This window comes from Chionomys nivalis, chromosome 5, assembly GCF_950005125.1.
Source record: "Chionomys nivalis chromosome 5, mChiNiv1.1, whole genome shotgun sequence".
NCBI lineage: Eukaryota > Metazoa > Chordata > Mammalia > Rodentia > Cricetidae > Chionomys > Chionomys nivalis.
The window spans coordinates 64640385-64663879 of NC_080090.1; the positions used below are offsets into that span (position 1 = coordinate 64640385).

General features: G+C 42.5%; 1 protein-coding gene across 1 annotated transcript in view; it reads left to right on the top strand.

Annotated features, from left to right (window-relative positions):
• Window positions 1-1043: 1043 nt before the first annotated feature.
• The window catches only part of Tdrd5 (tudor domain containing 5), a 47274-nt gene continuing 24822 nt past the window's right edge, over window positions 1044-23495 (top strand). The window contains exons 1-11 of the mRNA XM_057770343.1: window positions 1044-1106; window positions 1700-1935; window positions 2513-2905; window positions 5959-6155; window positions 10168-10251; window positions 11568-11624; window positions 13591-13744; window positions 16431-16639; window positions 17627-17847; window positions 21852-22064; window positions 22749-22815. Coding sequence (XP_057626326.1) covers window positions 1704-1935; window positions 2513-2905; window positions 5959-6155; window positions 10168-10251; window positions 11568-11624; window positions 13591-13744; window positions 16431-16639; window positions 17627-17847; window positions 21852-22064; window positions 22749-22815 — 1827 coding nt within the window. The 5' untranslated portion in view covers window positions 1044-1106; window positions 1700-1703. The remainder of the gene's footprint in view (window positions 1107-1699; window positions 1936-2512; window positions 2906-5958; window positions 6156-10167; window positions 10252-11567; window positions 11625-13590; window positions 13745-16430; window positions 16640-17626; window positions 17848-21851; window positions 22065-22748; window positions 22816-23495) is intronic.

A 23495-nucleotide genomic window follows, 5' to 3' on the forward strand; every position in this document is an offset into this window, starting at 1 on the left:
CCTTAGGAGCTTTGGGCAGAAGGTGTGTGTGTACTTCCCTATCACACTCCTTTTGTACAACCAAGTCGGTCTCCAACTGGGATTTTTTCTCTCTCCATTGCCCAAGTGCTAGGTGTGCGACACTTCATCCAGCTTCTGGTCTCTTAATTTGAATTCTTTGACTCTTTTAGTTTGTCCATTTACGATTGCATATTGTTAAGGGAAAGGTATTCATACCCTACGTTGCTACTTTTTTGGGTTTGTTTTTTGTTGCTTTGGTTTCTGTTTTTTCGAGACAGGGTTTCTCTAATTAACAGTCCTGGCTGTCCTGGAACTAGCTCTGTAGACCAGGCTGGCCTCGAACTCAGAGATTCACCTGTGTCTGCCTGTGCTGGGATTAAAGGTAAGCACCACCAACCACTACCGCCAGGCTACTTGCTAGGTTTTTGGGTTTTTTGGTTTTTTTTTGTTTTGTTTTGTTTTGTTTTTGAGTCCGTCAATTTGGCTTATTCTACCAATGAACAAATCTATCTTCTTTAGTCTCCCAGTTCTCTTATTTCCATTGCACCGGGAATGTTCTTCATTCCAGAAGCCCTCCCACTCATCCATTTCACTCTTCTAGGAGTCAAGGTCGCATCCAGCTCAGCAGTGATTTTCAAGTCAGAACCAGACTCGCTCTTAATTAATTTTCCGTCAAATACTCGCAGACCTACGGACTAAGCCCATTGATGAGGCGGGATAGGGGGCCACCTGTCTCGGCTTAGCCAAATCCACCACTGCAGCGGTTCCTGCCTCCCGCAGGTGCCCGCAGGCAGGACGACCCCGCCGTGCACGGGGCGGGGGCGGTGCAGCGGCCACACCTGCGTCTTCCCACGGCTTCATAGGAGGTGGGCGGGCAGCAACACCCCGCAGGGTGAGAGCGGCCACGGCCACACACGCACGCCGGTCTGCGCTAACCGTCACACCGGCCGCGCCCTCTCGTGTGGAACGCGGAGCTCGGGGGTCCGACGGCCCGTAGTGCGCAGGCGCGACACCCTGGCCGGCTCTGCTCCACCGCGGCCCTCCCGGAGCAGCCCGGACTTGGGCGGCGCGCAAGGGCAGCGCGGGTGCGGGCGAGCGGCAGACAGGTAGTGGCGGGCCGCAGAGGGATGAGGGATGCGCTACCGCCGCCCTCCGCACGCCTTTCCGTCTCGGTTCACGGGAAGGCCGAGGGAGCAGGCAGGAGGACCAGCTGGGGAGGTGCGGGACGGCGGCCACTCGAGTAGAGCCACGTGAAATGCGATGGCCTGCGGCCGGTTCCCGCATCTTCCGCTCGCTCCTGCATCGCGGCCTAATACTCTTGGTTCCCAAAGAGTGGCGAGAGATTCCAGGCCATACTGAGTTGCAGTGGGAAATGACACTCCTTAGCGAGCTTGAGACGTCCTTCAGCAAGCACTGTAATCAACCTGGCCCAGCTGCGACTTCACGCCAGCCATTGGCAATCAAATGATTGGGAAGGCGCCTTCCTCCATAAAAGCTGGGCTTTGGGGTTTGTAGGGAGTGTGGCAGAAGGGCTCATGAAAACTCTTACGATATTGCCTCAGTCTTATGATTTTACAACTGATTTTTTTAAAAATATATTTTCTGGCTGGTTGTTAAAGGGCCTTTTTGTTTGTTTTTCTGCCATGGGTTTGACCACTTTCTCTCAAAAGCTTTTATTTTTCCTCCTTAAATGCTCTAGCACAATGTCTGAACAAGAGCGTATACAGGACTGTCTGAGGAAAGAGATAAGGTCACTCCTTATTTCCACTAAAGATGGTCTGACCCCACAACAGTTGGAGAAGGAGTACCTTTTGATGGTTGGGAACCATCTACCGCTCCGAATCCTTGGATATCGGTCCACTATGGAACTGGTGTTGGATATGCCTGATGTGGTTAGTGTCTGCCCCTGTGGGGATGGTACCGTAATACTGAAAGGTACGTTTAAGATTTTGGAAGGTCTATAAGCTTTACAATTAAAAGATATTATTCAGTATAGAGTTGTTCTAACTGTACAGTTAATCCTATATTTCAGGGTGGCGGATGTCATAGGATGGTGGTCTTTAGCATGTTTGAGGTTATGGGCAAAGAGAGAACAAAGGAAAAGCAAAACACCACCCCAGCCCCAAATTTCCATGCTCCAGAAAAATGGACAGTCACAAAACTATATTTGAACAATTTCAGATTACTGGTTTTGAAATTCCTAAAACTTAGTTTAAATTTTATGAAGCACAAAAATGTCATTGTAGGCAAGTTTGGTCTTCATTAATAGTCTCAAAACTTCCAGGTGTCAATTAACAGTAATAACACAGCGGGCTCTTTGTGCCTTCTGGTAGAGGAGTTAGGAGTTAGGAAACTGTCGGTCAGAATGTAAAAATGGTGGAGCCCGGAGCCTGGTGTTATGCTGCCTACATAGCTCCTTGGAGAGAGAGAGCTACCTGTGCAATTGCAGTTACAAAGGAGAAGTGGAGTGTGGCTTTTACCTGAAAGTGACTTTTCCCCCGTGTCTCCTTAGCCATTCCAGATGAATCCACCAAAGGAATAGCAAGTTTAGTTGCAAAACAGAGGAGAAGCCATAAGGTCCAAAACTCCATACAGAAGGGAAGAACCAGCGTTTGCTCTGGCCGGGTGCCTTACCGGGGAAGGGTACCCCCTATACTCCCAGCCTTTGTGAAGAGTGAGTTGAAAGACCTTCTGGCGTTTTCTCCTGTTCTCCTTTCTGACTTTGAGAAGGCGTTTGCCAAGCGTTTTGGACGATCGTTTCAGTATATGCAGTATGGATTCCTCTCCATGTTTGAAGTGCTCAGTGCCGCTTCGGATGTCATTTCTGTAGAGCAGACCAGAGCTGGCTCCTTGCTGACACTAAAGAAGAGTGCACCAGGGGAAAAGCAGAGAGGCTGGCCAGCAGGTAAGCTCGGCGGGGTGGCGTTAACCTTGGGTCATGCCCATGCACTTTCAAAAATATGGTCACTTGAGAAAGACCCGCACAAAGTCAGCAGCAGTTGACACCTCAGTGTGATGGGGAACACCTCAGAAGGTTCCACCCCAGGATAAAGAGCTACTGGCAGTTAACAGCTGCAGAGAGAGAATCAGTCTTATCCAGAAACAAGCCATATGATGGGTTCCCTTTTTTCTTTTTTGGAGACAGGGTTTCTCTATACCAGCTGTCTGACCTGGAACTAGCTCTGCAGACCAGGCTGGCTTCTGACTCACAGAGACCCACAGCCTCTGCCTCCTGAGTGCTGGGATTAGAGATGTGTGCTACCACTGCCCAGCTTATGATGGATTTTCTAATCCCAAGCAGTCAGCAGTCAGTCCTAAATATATCTATATGTGAGCAATACCAAGTGAACTCAGCAGGCTGTATTCATATACATACGTGTGTGGGGCGAGGTGGGTAGATTAGAGGGGAGAGAGTGAAATGGAAATGATATACAGTATTTATTCATCTATAAAATTATAAAATGAAATTAGAAAAAAATAATTGTGGGGCTGAGAGATGGCTCAGCAGGTAAGAGTGCTGGCTGTTCTTCCAGAGGTCCAACATTGAGCACTGTGCACTTACAATTGTCTAACTCGGAGTACAGACCATCTCATCCCCCTTTCTGGCCTCTGTGCGCACCAGCCATGCATGTGTTACACAGACATACTTGCAGGCCAAATACCCATACACATGAAATGTTTTCTAGAAATGATTGATCTGTGGATGAGTACATGTTAGAGCAATCCTGACATGTATAGAAAAGGAATTGAAGGGTTAAACTTCATGAGTTAAAGTTAAAATCTGTGTTTCGCTTACAAGTTGAATAATGATTGGCAGATTAGCTCATCTGCATAAGCCTTGATCTCCAGATCCCCAAAGTACATGTAATACATGGGATTCAGAGTTGTACTGAGGACCTTACATGAGACAAGGTCTGTAGAGAGCCTGCTGTTTAATAAGTTTATACGACGTGGTAGACGAGGCTCAAGGGTGATGTGATCACTCTAGACCTTAGAACATACACTGCTCAGGGAAGGGAGCCTAGTGCAGAGAATTTCATGTCTGTTTCACTGACCCTTTCCCCAAAGTCTGCATTTAGATCAAAGTAAGTGAGTCATGAGACTCATGAATTTACAAAGCAGTGTTTAAACTGGTGGGTGATGGACTGTCCTGAACTGTGTTGGGGGTATGTGCTAGCCTGCTCTGCCTGTCCTGGAACTGTGTTGGGGGTGTGTGCTAGCCTGCTCTGCCTGTCCTGGAACTGTGTTGGGGGTGTGTGCTAGCCTGCTCTGCCTGTCCTGGAACTGTGTTGGGGGTGTGTGCTAGCCTGCTCTGCCTGTCCTGGAACTGTGTTGGGGGTGTGTGCTAGCCTGCTCTGCCTGTCCTGGAACTGTGTTGGGGGTGTGTGCTAGCCTGCTCTACCTGTCCTGGAACTGTGTTGGGGGTGTGTGCTAGCCTACTCTGCCTGTCCTGGAACTGTGTTGGGAGTGTGTGCTAGCCCTGCCTGTCCTGGAACTGTGTTGGGGGTGTGTGCTAGCCTGCTCTGCCTGTCCTGGAACTGTGTTGGGGGTGTGTGCTAGCCCTGCCTGTCCTGGAACTGTGTTGGGGGTGTGTGCTAGCCTGCTCTGCCTGTCCTGGAACTGTGTTGGGGGTGTGTGCTAGCCCTGCCTGTCCTGGAACTGTGTTGGGGGTGTGTGCTAGCCTGCTCTGCCTGTCCTGGAACTGTGTTGGGGGTATGTGCTAGCCTGCTCTGCCTGTCCTGGAACTGTGTTGGGGGTGTGTGCTAGCTCTGCCTGTCCTGGAACTGTGTTGGGGGTGTGTGCTAGCTCTGCCAGTCCTGGAACTGTTGGGGGTGTGTGCTAGCCTGCTCTACCTGTCCTGGAACTGTGTTGGGGGTGTGTGCTAGCTCTGCCTGTCCTGGAACTGTGTTGGGGGTGTGTGCTAGCTCTGCCAGTCCTGGAACTGTTGGGGGTGTGCATGTCAACCTTATCAGTGTAATTCAGGGGCTCAGATTTAGGAAAACTCAACTGTGCCATTAAACTTAACAAGGGTTGGGTGTGTAACTCGGTAGAGCACTTACCTAGCATGTACAAGGCCCTGGGTTTGTTCTTCAGCACTGGAAGAAAACAGACAAAAAAAAATATGTAAAGCAGTTTGCACACATTTCCTGAACAGCAGAAGTAGATATTCCTCCCTGGTGACTGGCTTGTTCACGTTTTCCATCCATGGCTCATCTCCCAGATCTTCAGATATCTCAGGAGTAACTTGTGTATTTGGCAAACTTGATATTGGGGTAAAGAATGAACTAAGCTATGATGCTTTTCAGGGATACATGCTGTGCTACAGAATACACTCCCTGATATTTATGAGAACGTATATGGTAGGACCATCCCATAACCTTACAGTGTTTTCTCCTCCCTTTCTTTAAAAGGTGGTCACCCACCATGAGAAGCATAGTTCTATGCAAACTTCTTAGTTGGACACTGTTAGCTCTTTGAAATGAAATACAGTTTGTTTATTTATTTTTAAAAATATTTTATTGTGTACAGTGTTCTGCCTGCACGTATGTCTGCAGGCCAGAAGAGGACACCAGGTCTCATTATGGATGGTTTTGAGCCACCATGTGGTTGCTGGGAATTGAACTCAGGATCTCTGGAAGAGCAGCCAATGCTCTTAACCTCTGAGCCATCTCTCCAGCCCGAAATACAGTTTTAAAGTTTTTTTTTTTTTCCTATAAAATGCTACTTCTCAGTCATATTCAGGAGACCTAACATGGAGTTTTAGAGAGCAGCAATCTTTTCAGGAACATAGTTTCTTAGTATTTTTTTTAATGAATCACTTATATAGTAAGTTTTATTGGCTGTATACATTTTTCCTTAATTTTTCTTCTAAGTTGAGGCTGTTAGCTCACAGTAGTCTTTTTCTATAAAAATCTCTGGGAAATTGCTAGTCACTGTTTTTTCTTTTCTTCATAAAAGGTAAAATTTTTACTCAGCCATTTAGAATGAAGCAACAGGGGTCATATTATTCTACTGGATTCCCAGTAACGAAGACCCGCTTTTCCCAACGCACTTCAAATATGGAATCACTAAAGCCAGTACTGAGCATGGAGAAGATGCCCACATTAAATACAGTGGAGACTTCGAGGCTGAACCACACTGAAAAATTAAACCAGGTAAGGTGCTGGAAGTCAGGGATAGAATTATGCCAAAAATATGCTTTTGAGCTCAGTGTGTTATCACTTAGACTTGACGGGAAAGTTGACTTACCTGGAGCTGGAGAAGTGGCGCTGTCATTGACAGCACAGGCTGCTCTTGTGGAGGGACCCGGGTTCAGTCCCAGCACATGGCGGCTCACGACATCTGTAACTCCAGCTGCAGGGGACCTGACGTCCCCTCCTGGCCTCTGCAGACACCAGGCCACAGATGTACATGCAAACATTTATACCTATACACATAAAATAATAAAGACAGAAGGTTGACGCCAGCCATTCGTTGATTGTAGGTGTCACTAACCTCTCCCATTTATCTCTCCTGTTTTCCCTACATTGTTTCTGGGAGGTTTGGGCAGACACCTTCATGTCTGCACTTCTGTTTAGTATTATGTCATTTGATTTTATGCTGAAGAATATATCTAATAATCATTTAGGTGTCTTATGCACATAGTTGCCTTTTGTACATTATCTTTGAAGTGTTAGGGTCACTTGTTTTACAAGATTGAGTTGTTATTTTATTAAAATGGAAAACAGGCTTTCTCTGTGTAGCTCTGACTGTCCTAGAACTCTGTAGACCAGGCTAGCCTTGAACTCACAGAGATCCACCGGCCTCTGTCTCCCAAGTGCTAGGATGAAAGGTGTGCACCACCATAGCCCAGTGAAATGGATAGAAGAATTTACATGTACTTTCTCCTGGTTTATGATTTAACTTGTTAAATTTTTAGATTTTATTTATTTATTTTTTGGGCATCAAAGGGTGTGGTGTATTTCATAAGTAGAAGAAAGCACTGGTTTTCATTTGTATAAAGTATTTGCATAATAGAGCTAATTGAGAGATTATCTTAACTGTTACAGTCAGGTTTTTCAGCCTCATTACCAGTTTTTAAGGGATACAGCTTAAAGTAGTACGGTATTTCTCTACATGGTTGAAATTAATGTTCCAGTCTTCCATGCAGCAGTATTTTGCCTGTTGAACTGGCCTGCATGGATTTGCTGTAACCTAAGCTGATGGAAGCCAACACTTTGTCTTCTTAGCTCAGATGAAGCCTTCCATGTTCACATGTGGGGCCCTTCCTCAGCACACCGAAGACCCTGCAGACAATGCCACAAGCCAAGGCTTCTATAAAAACCGTCTGCTTCCAGCACCGTAACGGGGAGAGTGCCTGTGTCTGTTTCCATGGAATTGATGTGGCTGTGGGCTGGGCTATCGCCAGCTAAGGGTCCTCTCAGGCCGCTCACTCCCACCAGGAGCTTGAGATGTAGAGAGGCTGAAGGTCTTGTTCCAGTGATTCCAGGATTTGTCTCACAGCTCCAGTTCATCATGGCAGGGCACCCCAGAAACAGGGACTCGAGTGAACTGGTCCCTCACAACCACAGTCAAGACCAGAGAGCAATGGGTTAATAATTACCGTTGGTGCCCAGTTTGCCAGCTCTGTTTTATACTGTCTAGGCTGTTCTGCCTGGGGAACAGCTCCACTCATAGTTAAGGTTTATCTTCTAATTTATATTAATGCAGTCAAGATAGTCTCTTAAAGATGTTCCAAAAGGTTATAGGTTTATTTATTTTATTCTGTGTATATGAGTGTTTTGCCTATATACCTGTATGTATGTATACCATGTGCATGCCTGGTGGCCAGGAAGGCCAGAAGAGGGTGTCAGGTTCCCTGGAACTAGAGTTACAGATGGTTGTGAGCCAGCAGGTGGATGCTGGGAATTGAACCTGGGTCTTCTGCAAGGCTGGTATCTTAGCCACTAGACCATCTCTCCAGCTCCACTCTTCCTTCTCTTAATCTTGCCTTTTGTAGACGGAAGTCTTTGATTCTTGGCAATCTAATTTTTTGAGTTTCATGTGGTTCTTGTTTACTAATCTTTGCTGGATATAAAATGACAAAAAATTCTAAGTTTTTTTCTCAAATTTTTGAGATTTAGATTATATATTTCAGTCTATTACCAATTTCAAATTAATCTTTTATATATTTTTTATAATATGCCAGTTCTGAAGTTTCCTGAATAAGGATTGCCAGTTATCAGTGGGACCAGGATCTATCCCTGGTGCATGAACTGGCTCTTTGGAGCCCATTCTCTATGGAGGGATACTTTCCTTGCTCAGTCGCGATATGGGGGGAGGGGCTTGGTCCTGCCTCAACTTGATGTGCCAGACTTTGTAGACTCCCCATGGGAGGGCTTACCCTTTCTGAGGAATGGACAGGAGGTTGGGTAAGGGGGTTAGGAGGAGGGGAGGGAGGGGGAACTGTGGTTGGTATATAGAATGAAAAAAAAAAACCCTTTTAAATAAGAGTGTTTAAAAAGGCTCGCCAGTTGTGGTAGTGCGGTTTGTTTGACCTGCGTGCTCCCCACACTTGATCACTATCGTTTTGTAGTAGCTTAAAATTATAAAATTGAGTCCTACAATTTTCTTGTTTACAATTGTTTGGTTATTCTACATTTTATATTTCCATGTATATTTAGTTGTATAGAAATCTGATTAATTTTTGTCAAAAGTCTTATGATTTTGATTAGAATTGCATTGGATATTATAGGTGAGTTTGAGGAAAAATAATGTTAAATCTCAGAATTCAAGAAAATAGCGCTCCTCGTCATTTTTATCTTTAAATTCTCTGTCTAATAGCTTTCAGTATATATGGCTTGTATACATTTTATTAAGCTTACTTCTTATGCTTTTCATATTTTTATTGTGTTAAAGATGATATTTTCAAGTTAATTATTGCTTATATATTTTATGAGAATGGGTATTTTTACCTGTGGCATATGCCAGAACACAGTGTGTACACCTTGTGCTTTCAGAGCCCAGAAGAGGGTGTCACATCATCTGAAACTGGAGTCACAGACAGTTGTAAGAGGTCATGTGCCATGTGGGTGCTGGGAAAGAAGCCAGTGCCATTTTTCTTTTTTGAGACAGTTTCTATGTGTAGCCCTGGCTGTACTGGAACTTACTGTGAAGACCAGGTTGGCCTTGAACTCAAGAGATCCATCTGCCTCTGCTTCCCAAGTGCTGGGAATAAAGGTGTGCACCACCACTGCCAGTGAGTGTAACCACTGAAGCCGTCTCTCCTGCCCCAGTTTTGCTTCAGTATATCTGCCTTCTTTCTCATCACCCTTAGCCTGGGCTCTCAAATATGAAGAGAAATGGTGGGAGTGGAGATGCTTCCCCTGTTCCTGACTTGTGTGTGTGTGTTCACGTGCATGTTGGTGGGCATCTTTCTCAATCACTGTCTACTTCTCAAATATTTGCCCACCCTCCTCTTCACCTACATGTTGATGAGAGGCCAGGTCTATGCCTCCAAATTCCCAGAGCACTAAATTGCTGTTAGGTAGCAATTCTTAGCCACTGCCCACATGCATAGCCCTTCCGTCCTACCATTTCTTTCTTCCTTTGCTTATATTACATAAAGGAGCTCCCCCTGCTGTTCTCTAGACAGGGCCATTAATTCCACTTGTGCCCTGACTCAACACTCTTTCCACCTTTCAGGACCTTTCTAACAGCCCATGCCTTCCAGTCATTAGGCAGTCACTAAGTATGTAATAAATACTAAGTAACTTTAGAAAATGAATGGCAAGTATCCTTGTATCAGGTTAACTGCAGACTGTAGAATCTGTTACAGATAATGCTGTTTATCTTGGAATATTCCTCAGTGCTTAGTTTCACACAAATCCCATTTGTATATTTATATAAAATATCTCAATGATACTTAAAAATTTAACTGTGTGTATGCGTTGTCTGTATATGAGTATGTTCATGTGAATGCAGGTGCCCACGGAGGTCAAAGTCTGGGAACCGACCTCAGGCCCTCTACAAGAGAGTAAGTGCTCTTAAACACTGAGCCATCTCTGTGGCCATCAGTGCCACTTTTTAAGAACACGATTGGACTCATTTGATTAAAACATTTCCTTTTATGATTGCTTACATTTGTCTTTGACTTTTTAGTGATTTGACTTTTTCTTTTATTCATAGTTGGAGAACACATTCAAATCAGTTATTGCCCAAGTTGGACCTGGGGGGACTATTGATCCAGACTTAAAACATAAGATAAAATTTGTAAGTATTTTCCATTTCTGGGAAACAAAAATAATTTTAAATCAGAAAAAACAATAAAATTGGACTGAAAATTTTAATGTGAAATTGTTTAGAAATGGTCCTTCTGTTCTTCTCCCTTCTTTTCATCAATTGCCCAACAAATCATTGTTGACAAACAGTTCCAGATCTTTCTAATCCAATGTCCTTTCCTGCATATGTAGCATTATTACGAATATTATTACAATCTCTCAATATGTTTATGTTCCATGTTTCACAGGAAGACCTGTGAGGGATTAAAGTCTGAGTTGCTTTGGACCTTGGCTATTTAAGGTTTCCGCAGTTGAAGTCCCTTGAACAGTATGTAGCGTATAGGCTGCCATCAAAGACAGCAGACATTTGATTTGTTGAAGATAAAAGTTACTGCACTACTATTAAGATTTGAATTAGTAGACCCTTTGGAAGATAGCTTTACTTTCAGCCACATTTAATATAAATTATAAATTTGCATTAGCTACCTTTTATGTTCTTATAGTGATGTGCACTTCCATACGAGGGGCCTGTTTCATAGTTTTGCATTATTATTTTTTTGGAAACTCATTTGTTGTTAGGGATTGAGACAGAGGGTGTAGTCTGTTTTGAGGATTTTGGTCCTGGTCTGTGTAAGCAAAATGTCTTTATAGCTCCCACTGCCTTACATGACCTCACTTCACTTACTGTGACTTTGGTGGAACATAGGTCAATCCAGTATGCTCAGACACCTTCTCATTGTTTTTGAAACTTGGACAAGTGTCTAACAATTGTTTGTTCAAGGATGTTCATGATTAATACAGCACCAAAAAAGAAAATTAGAAGAAAAGTATTTGTTGATTAAGGATTCATTTAAACTAAGGATCATGATGTGGCTCCTAAGAGTTAATGCCTGCTGCCATTGGTTCCCAAGGCAGTGTGCCCTGTACAGGCTGCCGTGCTTCTGCCATGGTTGCTATGTCCTTTCGTGTGAAATGATGGGTAATGGGGCACATATGTGTGCCCTTTTGAAAGAATGTTTCCTGAAATACAGCAGAAATTCTCTTCGTCACAAGATTTTAAAGGGGTATTTACTTTATCTTTGATGTGTGAATTAGAATTTTATATAAAATACATCTAGAAGGTTTAAGAAGGCACAATGTTCTTTATACTGTATTGGAATTGAAGCAAGTCCATTTCTGGGGACTTGTCCTAAAATTATGCAAATGTGCAAAATGAAATATTTATGATAGTATGTTTTTTGAAATTAAAACCAATCTTAGTATTTTGTCCTAATATTTCAATTTTATCTGTGTTTTTCTGTTGATTAGGTTGTATCTAAGTTTCCACAAGGTTTGTTTATTTCTAAACTGCTTGGAGAATTTGAGGTAACTGTTTTCTTCTTACTAGCCTACTCTCTGTATTGCTTAATTTTCTTATGATAGACTAATTTGCTGTTGCTCCTGGATCCTCTAAATCTGTGCTTTTAACACTTATATCTTGTTTTGTGTCTTAGTTGCTTTTTAAATCATTATGATAGATAAGATGTGGCCAGTAACAAATATTTAGTTATGAATAGGAAGACTATTTTTACTACTTACTGTTATAACATCATTGAAATATAATGATTAGCAATTTTTTTTTTCGTTTTTTTGAGACAAGGTTTCTCTGTAGCTTTGGAGCCTGTCTGGAGCTCACTCTGTAGACCACGCTGGCCTCAAACTCACAGAGATCCGCCTGTTTCTGCCTTCTAAGTGCTGGGATTAAAGACAAGTGCCACCACCGCACAGCTTGATAACATATTTTTAAAAGTGTGACAGCACCAAGAGGAGATGTGTAAAAGCAGAACACTCCATATACAGTCTTGATTTTATACTCAGCAATAATATCAAGAATGAAGGCACTATAAAGACATTTCTGATAATCAAGAAATAGAGAAATGTGAATAGACCTGTATTGTAAGAAAAGGTAAATATAATACTTAAGGCTAAATAAAATGATGCCAGATTAGAACTGAGGAACAAAGGATAAAGTAAACATGTAAGTGCACCTAAAAGGCTGCTCTCTTCTACCAATTAGAACATACTGCTATTTAAAGCAAAGGTGGCCTCTAGCTGGGCTTAAAACATGAAGATGATGTAATACATGTGAAAACTGTAGCTTACATCAGTGGGCCAGGGTTCTGGAAAAGAAGGTGTGGGAGTAGAACTATGTCAACAACTTTATCACTCATCATTGGGAGCAATACCAAAAGCATTAGAATAAAATACACATGACGTATCAATGAATTGACTCAACTAATTATAAGGTGCACCTAAGCTGTGTTTAATATAATAACAATATGAAATTACCTTTATAGTAACTGAAAAAGCAAGATGCATAACTTATATAATCTTATATCAAAGCGCATTAAGTTTTGACAATTTCTGGAAAGTTAGACAAAAAAAGGTAAGAATAGTTATTTGTAGGGAAATGGTTGCTAGGTGACTGAAGCATTTGGGGGTGAGCAGAGACTTGTTTGCCGCTCATTTTAATGAATGAATTTTTTATTTGTGAGGATTTTCACCATAAATTTCTTCTTTAAAATGGTTTATTCTTTCACAGTTTCATGTGTGCATATAAAACTTTGATCACCCACATCATTTGTCTTATCCTCTTCCCCCTCCTGAAACTTATTTTTGATGAAAATTTGCTTGGACCTTTTGAATATACTATGAACAGTTACTAATTTGGGGGCTGGAGAGATAGCCCAGAGGACCTGAGTTCAGTTTCCAGCACCCATGTCAGGTGGCTCATAACTGTCTATAACTCCTCTGGCTTCTCAGGGCGCTGGCGCTTGTACCCACATGCAGACACGATTTAAAAACTGAAGTCTAAAAAGGCAGTTCCTTATTTATATTTTTAACCCCCCCACCCTAGTTTTATGTTATGTTTTCACAGTAATGCACACAATTATTTGAGAAACCATTAGAGACCGATAAACATAAAAGGTAAAGAAGTTTTAATATGTAACCTGAAGAAATAGATACTAATTCTAATTTGCCACCACCTGGCCCACCCCACCCTGGCCCACCCATTTGTCCTTTGGTTTGCTGATAGCTTTATGTTGGCTCAGGAGAAGGAAACGTGTGTTATGTTCTCATGTATATGCCCATGCCTGTGGTACCTAGAGTGCCTTGAGTGTTCTCAGGAGCTGTCTGCTTTGTATTTTGGGGAGGGATCTGTCTCTGGGACCTGGAGTTCAGTGGTTAGGTTAGATTGGCTGCCCGTGAAACAGGCTCGTATGCATGAGTTCACTGAACCCCAAATATTGAGGTCCAGAGTCCTCATGCTTTTCTGTTTGTTTTATGACAGCTAATTTTTAAAGAGCAGCTTTCACCGAAGCAGTTAGGGTTCTTAAACGTGACGGAACTTGTTGGCGCTCTGAGTGATATTCTCCACGTCGAGTTCAGTGAAGAAAAGCAAGACTTGCTGGTGTTTGATGCTGACCTGAAGCCCGTCCCTCCTGGTGAGTTAAACTGGTATAATACAAACCTCCTTTTTAACTGTGCTTTTGAAGACAAGGAAGAATAAAGCATTAAGAGTCATCATTAGAATCACATGACCCAAAACACCTCATGCTGGTTTGACTAGGGACCTTCTTAGTAATATGATAGTCAAGTTAACCTGTATTGTTAGTTTTAAAAAATCAAATTTTTACAATTTAACTTATTAATTTTTGAATGTTTTGAGATAGGTTTTTACTATGTAGCCCAGGCTGGCCTGGAGCTCACTGTGTAACCTCTACTGGCCTTAAACACATGGAAATCTCTGTCCCAGTCTCCTGAGTGCTGAGATTACAAGCATGAGCCACCATGACCAGCAATTTCTTTTCTTTTTAAAAAAATTATTTTTATTTTATGTGCATGGATGTTTTGTATTTTAACAAATAAAGCTTACCTGAAGATCAGAGTGCAGAGCTGAGCCACTAGAGGCCAGGGAGTGGTGGCACACACCTTTTAATCCCAGGACTCAGGAGACAGAGGCAGACAGATCTCTGTTAGTTCAAAGCCACCCTGGGCTACACAAAATTGATCCAGTTGTAAAAGAAACAGAGCTCACACAGTGGCGATCCCAGCACTTGGGGTCCCACGCCTTTAATCCCAGCAGTAGGGAAGTGGAGTCAGGAGTGACAGGGCTGGGTGTAGAGAGGAATATAAGGCGGGAGGAGACAGGAGCTCGTTGCAGTCTGAGGAGGCAGTAGGAGGACAGGATCATCCCTGCGATCTGAGCATCCGTAGAGGTGAAAGGTCTCTCTAGTGACTGGCTGCACTGCTTCTCTGATCCTTCAGCTTTCACTGCCTAATATCTGACTCTGGGTTTTATTTATTAAGGCTAGTTAGAATTTTTGGTACACTTCTTACACAAAGACAGTCAGAATCTAGGAAATGTGTGAGAAACCCTACATGTATATTTTTACAGTAAATAAACTCCAATTTTTCCAAAAATGTCCTATTTTCTATTTCTGTATTTACTATAGGAACCCACATTGGACCTAGGGCATTGTCTTTTATGTGGTCATGTGGATAGAGCCCATGGGTCTCCTTCCTCAGTTCCCTCAGTGGTGACATCTGCATTGGTGACAATATGGTCCTTTTATAAAATATATGTGGGGAGGTGCATGTGTGAGTGCCTAGGAAGCTGGAGTACAGCCTCAGGTGCTGTCCCTCAGGTGCCGCCCACATTTTATTTGTTTATTTACTTTTGAAATAGGGTTACTAGTTGGCCAGGAAGACCCAGGTATCCCCCTGACCCTGTTCTCCAGCACTGGGATTACAGGCATGCATATCCCATGTCTGACTTTTTTTTTAATGTGGATTTGGGGGGGTCAACTGATATCCTTGTGTTGGCAAGACTTCACTGACAGTTTTTTTAAATCTTTTCCCGGTCTATTTTATAATAAGTTTTTATTAGTGGTTATGATGTACAACTACCTTTCCATATTCTGTCATTGACTTACTGTCAAGATAAGAGCACCAGTCTCGCACCTTTAATGACCAATGTTCTGGTCGTTGTGCTCACAGATGTCGCAGCTGGGTAGGATTAATGAATGTTTGTCTCCCTTGGCATCTTAAAACCCCAGTGCTGGGTCAGGGAAGCCAGAGGATGACCCAAAACAATACAGGCTGCTGCCTTTGGTTGCCTCGCAGAGCTTGGAGAGAAGTCCTTGTTGGGGAAGCTGCACGCTCTGAATCCAGGACTTGGAAGAACTAAGCGAGAGCTGATCTGAAGTCATAGAATTTTTTTTTTTAACCACAAAAGCTCTTTAAACCAAATAACAGAGATAGTTAGTGCTTGTAGCTTCAGTGAGTGTATTTCTATATTTAATTATATTTAATTATGACAATTTTTGTATATAATACATTATTATATAAATATTGTGTCTTTGCTTTTTATGTTTAATATATTGCTTTCCATATTAATATTTTTTCATTTTTACCTTTGCACAATTCTTACATTTATTTCATTTAACCTGTGTCCTATTGGTGGACATTTAGATTGTTTCCATTTTTACCATTTAAAGGCATTAGGACTAGTATTTTTATTATTTTGCTGTTCAGGTATGAAACTAGGCCCTCTTTCATTCCAGGAAAGCATCTCACCACTGGCTGACATCCTCAGCCCTGTGATTAATCTTTTTGTGCCTACATTTTAATGTGCTTGTGAGTTTTTCTTTAGGAGCCACTGTAGTCATAGCTCTAAGGAGTCCTGTAATGTGCCAGCCCAGGTACCAGGTACCCGTGTGTGCACAGTCGCGGCGGGGGGGGGGGAGGGGGGGAGGGGGCAGAGGCAGGCAGATCTGTTGAGTTCAAGGCCAGCTGGTCTATAGAGTGAGTTCCAGGACAGCAAGGACTGTACAGAGAAACCCTGTCTCAAGAAAAAAAAAAAAGTATGTATATTGTATGTCAACTGCTCACTGCTTAGTTAGGAAAAATTGGAAACCAGAATGTTGAGAAAGTCTCTCACCAAGGTTTAAGAAGCTGTACCAGCTCCTGCTTTCCCAGTGTGAGAACGTCAGGGTTTGTTTTTGTTCTACAACAGCTTCCCTTGTGTCTCCATCTGAGAGGTCAGTGATTCCCCAGTGCCTGGCACATGGGGGGCGCTTAGCGGCAGTGGCTCACAGTGACAGGTCTGTGGCACCCTGGCTGTTTCAGGTGGAGTGCCTTCATCAGTCAGACATTCGTGTATAGTTCAACCGGACAAGAAAACGGAAGGCAACGCGTGGCTCTCCAGCCCCTCTAGAAACCCTCTGTCGACTGCAGCAGTTAGGAAGACTACGTGGGACTGCCCCTTGAAGAACCACAAAGAACCAGAACAGAAACTTTACAAGAAGCCTAACCTTGTGGTAAAGCCTTTACAGCTGGTGAGTGGGGTTCAAGGACTTCATATAGTAGTCAGAATAACTGAATGAATGTTTGTTTAAATCAGAATGCTCTTTAGGGGAACATATCCCTAAGAATCTTGTTCCTTGGAAGAGGCCAGTTCTTCAGTCCAGCGCCTCCTAATGAAGTGTTTCCTCTGGTTTTCAGTCTTTCGTTTCCCACACAGCTGATTTTAAGATTTTCAGATGGTTGTTATCAAGTTCTCTTTTGATGGCTCTGTTGGTTTCTCTATTGCTGAGCCTCAGGCTGGAGGCTTGTAGTCCTCAGGGCTTTATAGAGTGTGGGAGCCTGCCTCAGTTGTGGCCACAGATGCCTTTATGCCCGTTCTCACTTCCTTGATTCATTTAATTTCTCCTCTGTTACAACCTCACACACTTCTGTTTGTATTTTATCTCCTGTTTCGGATCTGATGTTACGAAGGAATGAATTCTTTGTTCCTCACTGTAGATGGCTCTTCAGGGGAACGAGCAGTTCTAGAGCTTGCTGTGTTTTCTTCAGGACGATAGGAAGGCCTAGAGGAGATAGCATGTTTTAGAATGAACGTGATTGCAGAGCTTCTGATAGGAGAGCTAGTCTGAATCTGACCCATCCCTTAAAGACAGCCTACCTAAGCCTACCAGTAATTAAAGGTTGGGAACCCACCTTACCCCAGCCTGAATATTTGAGATGTCACATTGCCCATTTTGTTGAAGACATTTGCTTAACACTCTGACCTTGTAGTGCTGTAGTGTGTGGCTGTGAGCTCCATCTAAAGCATCCTGGATCATAGTCCTGGCTCGACCCAAGGATCTGGATTTTTATAACTTCAAGATGATTGTGATAAAAAGTGACTCATGGAATAGTTTGAGAGACACTGTCATGAGATTGGAAATGTCTCTTACTAAATAGTTTGAGAGACACTGTCATAAGATTTGAAATGCCCCTTACAGGTTTTCTATAACTTCTTTCTCTCCCTGCCTCCCCTGTAGCAAGTAGAAACAAACAAATCCCAGTTCAGCTTGCCAATCGCAAACCATGACATCCCACCAGATGCCGTGCGTGCAAAGAAACTCTGCAGACTTCCGCCACTGGACACCAGCACCCTGGTGGGGGTCTTTGTGGAGTACATAATCTCTCCAAGCCAGTTCTACATCCGCATCTACAGCAGGGACTCGTCGGAGCTCCTTGAGGACATGATGATCGAAATGCGGTAGGGAGCCTCGCTTTCCATCTCGTTAACAGTAATGGTTGGGCATTTTGCTCTCAAGACTCCTAAAGTAACAAAAAGCTTTTGCTTTCTGATGCTTTTATCATACAGATACTTAAACTGAGAAAATTAAAACATGAGTTTAAGAAAAACCCATGTGTAGTACTATAAATATCATTTTTATGAAAAATAACTATTTTCCAATCTAAGCATGTACAGTAGCCCTTCATATCCATATACAGTGTATATTCCAAATCCCTCTGCGAATGCTAAAACTGATTATACCAAACTCTCTTCATACTGTATGTGTATACTGTTTTTTCATATACACACTTATCTTTGCTAAAATTATAAATTAGATACAGTAAGAGAGTCACAAAACTAACAGTAAAATACAACAGTTATGACCATCTCCTGTGGTAGCAGCTGGACTGAACTGGCATGTGGCTCAAGGGCACTCCTGAAGAGGTGGTTCAGACCCTGGGCTGCAGAGGGAAGATGGTAAGAGGATCGCATTGTGCTACGCAACTCAGTATAGCACACAGCTTTGAGTTTATGAATTACTGATTTCTTGAACTTTCCATTTAATAGTTTTGGACTGTAGTTGATCTTAGGTAACTGAAACTATGGCACGTGGAAAGTATGAAGGGTGGAGGAACTTGAAGTCCTCCGCCCTTATAAATACATAACTAATAAATGTCTTAACAGCCCCTTTGGAAAGTTGTGTTTTGATAATGTCTAAATTTTACAAATACTTCATAAAATTAGTTGCAATTTAGAATTTGAAGTTTTCCTGTCTTTCATATGTTTCTTATTTTAGAATTGGTCTGCTTTAGCTCTCTGAAAGATCCAGGCCCCAGTACCAGATTAAAATACAGGGCCCTTTAGAAATCATTAAGAATTTCAAGATAGTAATTGAGGAGCCTTTAAACAAACATGAAAGTAGCCCTGGATGAATTGTACCTATGTATAATTTTATAATGTCATGTTTTGGCTCTTTGTGAAATGCTACTTTACTGATTTATGCAGCTCATCCAAATGTAGATGTGTCATTCCACAATACTGGAAAGAAAGAAAATCATACTTATCATATAAAATAGTATTAATGAGATCTTCCTATTGGCAAGGGAGTTGTGGGAGTTGAACACATTTGTGAAACAGATTTTACTACTTTATTTTCTACCACTACCACCAATGCGATCAGAACAGCATTGGCTTTCAGTCTGCTGCCTGTGGTGGGGAAGCAGCACTTAGACGTCCTGACTCTTGCTTGAAGGCTTTCCCACTGACAATATACAGTCTTAGTTGTTTTCCTTGGAGAGAAGTTTTGGGAAGATGCATTTCAAATACTCACCTCTGAATTGTAGTGATGGTGATATGGGTGTGGGGTCACTAAGAGAGTCACCAGTCTGACCATGAAAACTTGTAACAAAAGAGGCTTTATTCGGATGCTGATGCCAGATACTCAAGGCTCCAGGTCAGCACGACAGCCTCTTGTTAAACAAGTTACAGTTTGAATTTACAGAAGCATTCCATGTTTTTCTTTCTTTCTTTTTTAACCTTATTATATGTTTATATGATACCTAAGTTACCTGACATAAGTCCAATAATAATCCCCTAGAAATATTATCATGGCTCGAATGATAGTTTAGTAAAGCACTTGCTTTGTGAACACAAAGACCGGGATTTTATCTTCAGAACACATGTGAAAATGCCAGGCATGGTGGCAAAGACCTGTAATCCGAGCATGGGGAAAGCAGAGACAAAAGAATCCCTGGGCCTCTCTGTTTAGCTAGTCTACCAGTGTTGGTGAGCTCTAGGCCAATCAGAGACCTGGTCTCAGAGTAGGCCAATCAGAGACATTGTCGCAGAGGAGGTGGCTGCATTCCTGACAATTGCCCCTAAGGTTGCCTTTCGGGCCTCCACATTGCATCTGTCCAGGAACACTCTGTAGACCAGGCTGGCCTCGAACTCACAGATCTGCCTGCCTCTCCCTCCCAAGTGCTGGGATTAACGAATACAATACTAATGCCCAGGTTACCAGTCTAGCCTGGCTGCTGCTGTTACATTGTAACTGTTGAGTGTCTGGTTACTTACGGAGGCCCTGGTACTGCCTAGAAAGCAGCAGTTCTGTCTGGGAAAGCTTCATAGTTGATATTTCAGCAAGGCCTCAAAAGCAAGGTTTTGCCAGTTGAGATTGTCAGCTTTCGACAACCTTTGCAGATGTGTCTGTGAGACCTGGGGTTTAGGACCTTAAAGAATGAGTAAACAACAGTCTAATGCTGTAAACAACCTTACTTCAGTTTCAGTGTGCTTTATACACTAATGTAACAAAGAAAGCAATGGTCTAAGGAAGGGTATTTGTGTTCAGAAAACATGTAAATAAATGCCAGTAAGCACATGCTATTAACATAGCAGCCTATTCCTAGAACTTTCAGGACAGACCAGTTTAAACAGTGCCTGGCACGTACCATAGATTATGTCTGGGAAAGCACAAACGCGAGGCAGAGGCCATATCCAGTCAGGTACACCGAGGACAGCACTCGGCATGTTCTTACCAGATTGGGTTCTGTGGCTGTGGTCTGATACCCAACAAGAATAAGCATGTCTTATAAATGGAGTGTAAATGTTTAACACAGGAGGCATGAAATCATAAGAACATTCCAGGGAACAAATACACCTGAGGCGAAGGCCCTCTGCCTTTTTTCCTGGAGTGTCTCTCAGTTCCCCAAGGCCTTGTATGTCATTCTTCTGACTGTCCAACAGAGATGGGCACGGATGTGTCCTGGCACTAAGTCAACAATGAAGGATTAAATGATGTGCTTTGGGTAGAAATAAGGAGGTGGAGCTAGCACTAGTGATGCTGGGACAGCACTGTCTCCATCTCCAGCAAGGAAATTGAAATGATCTTGTAAGCAAGAGAGTCAAGATTTCAACCTAGGTTTCTGTTTAAACACTCCAAAGGACCCAAAATTTTAAGGTGACAAAAAGCCTATTAAAGATACTGACAAGGAGAGAATGGGAGAGAATCGTGGAGAGGAGCATCCGGAAGCATAAAAGAAGATAAGCTGCAGAGAGAGGCTCTTACATTTGCGGAAAAGTCATTGATTTTGGTTCTTCAAGACAGGGTTTCTCCATGGATGTCCTAGAACTTGTTCTGTAGACTAGGCTGGCTTCAAATTTAGAGATCCTGTCTCTGCCTTCCAACGCTGGAATTAAAGGTATACACCACCACCTGTTCCATCAATGCTTTTTTAAAGGATATTTCTAATTGAAATAGAATTACATCTCTTTCCCTCCCTTTTCTCCCTCCAGCCTCTCCCTAGAACCCTTCCCATCCACCTACTCTCCACCTTCAAGTTGATAGCCTCTTCTTCTCGGATTACTGTTGTAACATGCATGTGTACGTATGTGTGCATGTGTAACACAAATATATGCAAACACAACTTGTTTATATGTATATTGTTTCAGGGCTGACCACTCTGTATTCGATAACCAACACTGGGCTCATTTCCTAGGAGAAACCAATTCTCCCTGCAGTCATTGGTTGCCTGTATCTTTGTTTAGTGCCGAGACCCCAAGGACTTTCCCCCCTTCCACATGAATATGTCCATTGATTCTGTCATTGCTCTGGTCTTCTTTGTGCAGCCATTTCTAGATGAGACTGTTTCACAGCGCAGTTCCCGGTTTTCTGGTTCTTAACAGTCTTTTTGTAACCCTTTCTGACATCTTCTCGAAAGGAACCATAAATACAGGAAAGTATCCATTTCAGGAAGTTGGATTACATTCTATTTAGAGAATGTAAGGTAACAAGATAAGTGTGTAATTTTCATACTTAATTGAGTTTGTTGAAAGGATTTTGATAAAGGAATTGATATTAATAGGCATTAACGAATCAGAAAATTAATTTTTTTGCTTTGCTTTTTGCTAAGACTTTCTTGTTCTTCATACACCAGTAAAAATTTTTTCTTTCACTCCATAGTTTTTCTGTATTATGAATTCCCCAGGCGCTGTTACTCTAATCAGCTGGTTTCTGATCGGTACATCATGCCGGAATATTTTATCCAACCGGGACATCTCTGTTGTGTAAGGATTTCTGAGGACAAGTGGTGGTACCGGGTTATTATCCACCGAATCATTGGGAAAAAGGAAGTTGAAGTGTTCTACCCAGACTTTGGAAATATTGGAACTGTTCAGAAGTCCGCTCTGCGGTTCCTCAAGTGAGTTGAGTTCAGAAAGAATGCTGGAAAAATGAAATTATGAATCATGGAACTTTGAAGCTGGGATTTTTTCTTTCTCTTGCCATCTTCCATCCATTCTTTACATCTTATTGTAGAACATACTTGGCAAATGATCAATTAATACATTTTTAAAAGATTTATCTTTATTATTTTTAACTGTGTGTATATGTATGATCGTGTGCCCACAGGGGCCAAAGCAATAGGATTCTGTGGTGCTGGAGTAACAGGTAGTTAGTTGTGAGCTGCCTGATATGGGAGCTGGGATCCTCTGCAGAAGGAGCACACATTGTTAATCACTGAGCCACTGATTACTTATTTTATGGATGAAATATACTCTTCTTTCACTTGATTATGAATTTGAACCGTGAGAATAAATTTTGGTCTCGTAGTAAGACAGTAATTTAGGGTCATGCTAAGAGGCATACTTACATGCCAAGGGATTGGGCAGTCCTACTGGGTGCTTTTATTTACATGGTTCTCTTAAAAAGCACTGTTTTGTGATTTGTTTCAAAATTAACTTCTAAAGTATGAGGCATTAAAGTGTCGTGAATTAATTGGAATGGTATGAATAACAAGACAAGTGGATCAGAGACTCATTAAAAGCTTTGTACATACACGATTACATGATACATACGTGATAGTCGTACGTTTGACTTTCTGCAGATGCTGCTACACGAAGCTGCCTGCTCAGGCAATTCCTTGCTCTTTGGCTTGGGTGAGACCTGCAGAGGTACGTTCACTTGTTTCTCATTGATCAGCAAAGATTTAAGTTCTTACTCTGTGCCAGTAACAATTCTGAGTTCTCAGGACACAAAAATAGCATGTGAAGTGATTGTGTGTTGTATGAGGGATGATTGTGTGTTGTATGAGGGATGATTGTGTGCTGTATGAGGGATGATTGTGTGCTGTATGAGGGATGATTGTGTGTTGTATGAGCGATAGACGTGTGGGCAGCAGCCATGTTATATTTGCTGTCATTTGCTGTGGTGGAAGAGAGCAAACGGAAGTGAACCCATTTTGTTCCAACTAGTCAATGAGTGAAAAGAGGAGACATTGCAGGCAGAGGGAGAGTAGCGCAAGCATTATCCCCAACTCTGGAGCTCTTGCTGGGTGCCTGAGTTATCTGTGAACAAGGAGCAGTCGTTAACTACCAGATGCTGTGCACTGTGCACAATGCACTTGGTGCACTTTAATCTGACCTGCAGCGCAGGTTTATTTACACCAGCGCCCCACAAGTGAGTACTGTGTTGTGCTATGGTGCCATCACACAACAGTGTTTACTGAGCAGTAGGAATTTTTGATCTGCTACAAAAAGAAGCTTTTTTTGATGAGTGGTGAGAGCTGCGTTTATCTGTGGGTAACTGTTTTAGGGTCTTCCTGTGCTGGTCACTGTGGTCCATCAACGTCACA